The 5,139-nt window shown below is 40.2% G+C and overlaps 1 protein-coding gene across 3 annotated transcripts; it reads left to right on the top strand.

The window, feature by feature from the left end:
- Window positions 1–230: 230 nt before the first annotated feature.
- Window positions 231–3,290, top strand: CDC45 (cell division cycle 45). Of its 3 annotated transcripts, none has more exons than XM_039124842.3 (2): window positions 231–537; window positions 824–2,892. In XM_039124842.3, the coding sequence occupies exon 2, from the start codon at window positions 1,003–1,005 to the stop codon at window positions 2,779–2,781; it is 1,779 nt and encodes a 592-aa protein (XP_038980770.2). In that variant the 5' UTR covers window positions 231–537; window positions 824–1,002; the 3' UTR covers window positions 2,782–2,892. The 3 variants fall into 3 exon arrangements, with proteins under 3 accessions (XP_038980770.2, XP_088559461.2, XP_088559462.2); XM_088703335.2 differs by lacking the exon at window positions 231–537 and adding an exon at window positions 638–703; XM_088703336.2 differs by lacking the exon at window positions 231–537 and adding an exon at window positions 3,147–3,290 and having other exon boundaries at window positions 853–2,742.
- Window positions 3,291–5,139: the final 1,849 nt, after the last annotated feature.

Raw genomic sequence — 5,139 nt, 5'->3', positions numbered from 1 at the left:
TTTTTCTTTTTTGAGCCTCGCTTATTTTAGGTAAATATATAAAATAACCCAGCATTCTCCACTCCAAAGACAAGAAAATCGGCCGGCTTAATTTCTTTTCCCCTTTAAAAAATGGACCATAGAAACCAACATGAGGTCGCCCGCAGACAACAAGCCGACCAGAACCGCGTGCGGCTGTGCGCTTAAAATATTTACAGCGGACCCCTAAAACCACGTGCCGCTCCACATTCGGTTCGCGGGCTTTGTCCGAAGGCAAATGAGCCGCCAAAATCCCTCTCGCGGGCGCTCTCAAAATATTCGAAAATTCGAATCCAAAAGATCAAAAAAAAAAAGATTTCCCCTCCCGATTCGAATCCCCAGTCGAGACCCAGCTAAAATTCCTCCTTACCTCCTCTCAACCCTCGCCGCTTCTCTCTCTCTCTCTCTCTCTCCCTCCCCCCCCCCCCTCCCTTGCTCTCAGATCTGCTTCCAGATCTTTGGTTTACGGTAGGAGATCTCGGTATCTCTCGTGTCCCTCTGAAAGATCGGCGAGTCCAGGTACTTATAACTCTCCATCTCTGAAAAAAATAGATTTTTAAGCTCAGGAGTTCTATATTGTGTTGATTTGGGGACAACCTTGTTGTGAGTTTCAGATACAAATCCCCTATTGCTTGTTTTCTTCTTGTTCTGATTCTATTTTGGTCCTTCCATTGGTAATCAAAAGGTTCCGATATCTGTTCCTTTCTAATTTTTCTCGAATTTTAGCTCAACTAATTGACTAATTGCAAAGCTGTTACTTCTGATGAAATTCTTTTTTTTTAATGCGAATATGGTGCTTTTGCAGTGAATTAATGAGTTCCCCATCATCATTTTTGGTCCCCTCGTATTACCCATCTGGAATTTGTTAGTTTTTGGTTCAAAAGTTTGGATCTTGGAAACTGTCACGAGCTTTGCCCCGATGGTTTTCTTGCTTTCCGGCAAGCACCGATCTTTCCGAGTTTTAGGAGAGTCAAGCGATCAATTATGGTGAGGGAACTCCGGGTCGAGTCCTTTTACTCGCGACTCCGTGACGCTGCCTTGGCCTCGTCTTCCTCCCCTCTGCTGATATTCCCATCAGCATCGGATGCCGACTCCCTCTGCGCCCTCAAGATTGTAACCCATGTCCTCTCGTCTGATTCCATTCGTTACTCTGTGTACCCCGTCTCCTCCTTCAGTGACATTGAAAAGGTTGGTGGCCTCAATCTTCGCTCCTCCGATCAGCCCATCTCTCTGGTCCTCATTAATTGGGGCTGCCACCGCGACCTCCGCCAGATCCTGAATCTTGGAACCAAGGCTCGTGCCTTTGTCATTGATAGCCACCGGCCTATCCACCTTCACAACCTCAGTGAGCAGAATCATCAGGTGGTTGTTCTCTACACTCAGGAGGATGAGCACCAGGCTGATCTAGCTTATGATTTCGATGTCTCTGCTCTGGCTAATGCATCTGATCTGAACAGTGATGATGAGATCGATGAGAATTCTGATAGCGAAGAAGACAGTAATAGTGAGAATGAGGAGGAGGAAGATGGAGGGAATAGGAAACGACGGAGGGTCTCTCAAGGGTTGGAAGAAGATCCAGTTAGGCTCTTTGGGAAGCTGAAATCAGAGTACTACAAGTTAGGAACTTTCCATGGAAGGCCTTCTGGTTGTCTGATGTTTGAGTTAGCTCATTCTATTAGAAAGAACACCAATGAGTTACTTTGGTTAGCTTGTGTCTCCCTCACTGATCAGTTCGTACATGAGAGGCTAACAAATGAGAGGTATCAAGCAGGAGTGATGGAACTTGAACAGCATATAAACAGCTCGGGCAATCTGGATGCTATCAGCTCTGTGACACTCAAGGATGGTACAAAGATCCAGGCACCAGAAAATTCTCGAATTGCCTATGAAGATGAACCACGGCTTATGTTACTGAGGGAGTGGAACTTGTTTGATTCGATGCTTTGCTCTTCTTATATAGCTACCAAGTTGAAGACTTGGAGTGACAATGGTTTGAAAAAGCTAAAGCTTCTTTTGGCCAGAATGGGCTTCCCTCTAGTGGACTGCCAGAAGAAATTTCAGTACATGAGCATGGAAGTGAAGCAGAAAATGAAGGATGAGTTTGACCGGTTCTTGCCTGAGTATGGGCTAACAGAGTTCTACTACCGTAGCTTCTTGAGAATACATGGTTACTGCTCGAAAGTGTCAGCTGCTGATGTAGTGTATGGGGTCACAGCATTGCTTGAAGCATTTGTGAAAGAAAAGGATTCTTCAGCTGCTGAGCAATTTTGGGTTGCTTACTCTGCTTTGTCCTTGAACAATATTGATCAGCTTAGAAAGGGAATGCAGACTGCAATTGAGATACAGAGGGCCATTCTTAGGCAAGGGAGCTCTGCAATAACTAAAACTGGGTTCATTAGAAGTGGCAGAAAATTTCGCTGGGTAAAGCTTGAAGATCCAGTGGACACCAGGCAGTTGGGTCATCCTCAGGCTCTTACCAAGTTCTGCTCTTTTCTGATGGATGCTTTGAAGGAAAGAGGTGCAAAAATGAAGCCTCTGATATGTGCTTGCTTGTCTAAAGAGCCTGACAAGGTTCTGATTGTTGGTGTATGTGGCAAGCCACGGCTTGGTGCTATCCAGGGTAATGCATTTGGAATGGCTTTTAGAATGGCGGCTGAGGAAACTGGAGCGGAGTATTTTCATGAGTTGTTTGAGTCTTCTTGGATAGTTTTGGATACTGTGGCTGTAAGTTCTTTTATGATTAGATTGACTGAGAAGCTCTGATGTAATACTACTCCAATTTGTAGCATGTTATTGATATTAGAGGTCTAATTGAATATCCAATTCTTTTCTATGTTGCGTTGAAATTCAATTTATAAACCAACATATTCTGAAGAACTTGTGTTTCCATACTTCATTTTTTCCTCTAGTGTCAGTTGGGGCTAGCAAGAAAACTGTATGATCAGATGCCTTAGCCAGTTTGTTTTATTTATTTATTTTTTGTTTTCCTGATTATTTCCCCAAGCACTCATATGTTTGAAATATAGGAATAAAGAAAAGGTGTTTCATTTTAGCTGCTTTAGGAATTCATATTGTCTGGATGAAATAGTCCCGACAAGCCTTTTACTTGCTTAAGCTTGCTTGGTCAGAGAGTTTGGCAAGGATGTCAGTGCTGTTGAAGGATAAGAAGGACAGGCATATGCTAGACTAATTGGATATGCTTGCATTTCATTGATAAGAGGTTGAAGCAAAGTTCTATCTTCTTGTATTGCTTTGTCATGCTGTTGAGAAGGTATGGAGGTTCCTGTCTAAACTTATGTGATGTTATTTGATTTAATTTTGGCACTGCTATTAGCTTCCCCTAGTGCTTCCTCTTTTTCCTCAGTACAAATTAAACTTCGACTGCAAGATTGTTACTTTTTTCCTTCATTTTTTTCTATTGATGGTGGGTTTTCTTTCATAATTATTTTCATTTTCTTTCAGCTCTCAGTGTGATGCTTGCATAGTTGTCTGCTTTTCTTTCAGTTATCTATTTGGGACCACACAACCACAATAGTTGAAGATACTCTGCATCTCTATTGGTTAGATGGCCTGATGAATTTTGCTTCTTTTTGAGAAAATTTGAACTGAAATTACTAAATAAATGCAGGTAACTCTTGTAGCGAGCATTCATAGAACAAATTTGTGAAGTGGAGAATAAATTTGAATTTCTATATAATTGGTCTTCACTCCCTCTTGTGAGTCTTGGTGTAATGGTGAGGTTGCTCCATTTTTGACATGAAAGTCACAGGTTTAGAACATAAAAATAACCTCTCTACACATGGGAGTAAGATTGCATAAATCTGTCATTTTCTAGACCAAGGTTCGCCATCTCGATACTTATACCATCCTATTATACTGTCCATATGCCTAGTGTGGTGTCTAGTTCGGCATACCATATCGTTACACCCCTCATATCATGCACCGGTTTGGTACTGGTATGGTATAGTTCAGTTGGTATGTATCGGTACTGACTGGTACGACAATCCTAGATCCTGCAATGATGGGAGCCTTGTGCACTAGGCTGCCTTTTTTTGGATCTTCACTTCCTCTTCATTTTAGTCTTGACATGCTACTCATTGGACCACTCACAGTTAAGATATATATTCTTTTTGTTAGATATTGAATTTTATGGATTTCCTTGTGCATAAATGTCTCTTTTGTATTGAATTCCTTGCAATGATTTTAATTTCTTTGTTTTTTTTGTTTTTTTGAGAAATCATGACTACAACTAGTAAGCAGCAAGAGAATTGTCACTTTTGTCATGGACAAGTAGAACCTTATTCAGTTTTCATAGTTTAGGTAAGGCTATGATGCATATTACAAAAGAATATGCAATGTCTCTTGAAACAGCTTCAGCATCCTCTTTGATTTTTTTGTTAATTAATCTTTGTGAGACAGAAGCTGTAATATTATCTCACCAATTTACACCAATAGCAGACTTTGTGCTTTTGTTTTCCTTTTCTTTCTTTTTTAGTATTATTCTAGTTGTTCAAATCAACTATATAATTATGTTGATGGCTTAAAAAGAACAGGGTTTATGATATGAAATTGTGATGAGCAATCATATTTACGTTCAGAGAGAGAGAGAGAGAGAGAGAGAGAGACAGAGAGAGAGGTTTAAGGTTAATATTGATTTGTTAGGACTTAGGAATCAGGGGGTCATGAATGTAAAGTTTTCATGCTTATGCTCATGTATGATCAGTAAGTTTAACAACTGATTTAAATTTATTAGTCCTGGTAGTTTAGATATAAATTGTGCAGTCTCAAAACTTAGGGCAACAAAGATAAGCACTTGATTCTATATGCTTTAAAGTTTAAACTATCACATCACTAGATCCCCTATCCTCAGGTTCTTGGAAAGATACAACTTCTCATTCTGTATCAAAAAGTTCAAATTGGTTGTTAAGGCTTGTACTCAAGTATATGTTGGTATTTAGAGTTAAACCCTTGAAGCAAAAAGTGTGGGATATATGTTTAATACTGTGATCTATCTGCTGGAAAGTTTGGCTTTATGTTTAAATTTATCTCCCTCTTGTTAACAGTTTGGTTTGATAATTTTATGTGCAGGTCTCTCACAGATGGGTCCTAGCAATTAAATAC

This window comes from Phoenix dactylifera, chromosome 8 (assembly GCF_051530095.1).
Source record: "Phoenix dactylifera cultivar Ajwa chromosome 8, Ajwa_hap1_PhDact_Kaust_v1.1, whole genome shotgun sequence".
Taxonomy (NCBI): Eukaryota; Viridiplantae; Streptophyta; class Magnoliopsida; order Arecales; family Arecaceae; genus Phoenix; species Phoenix dactylifera.
This window is presented reverse-complemented; position numbering and strand designations above follow the sequence as displayed.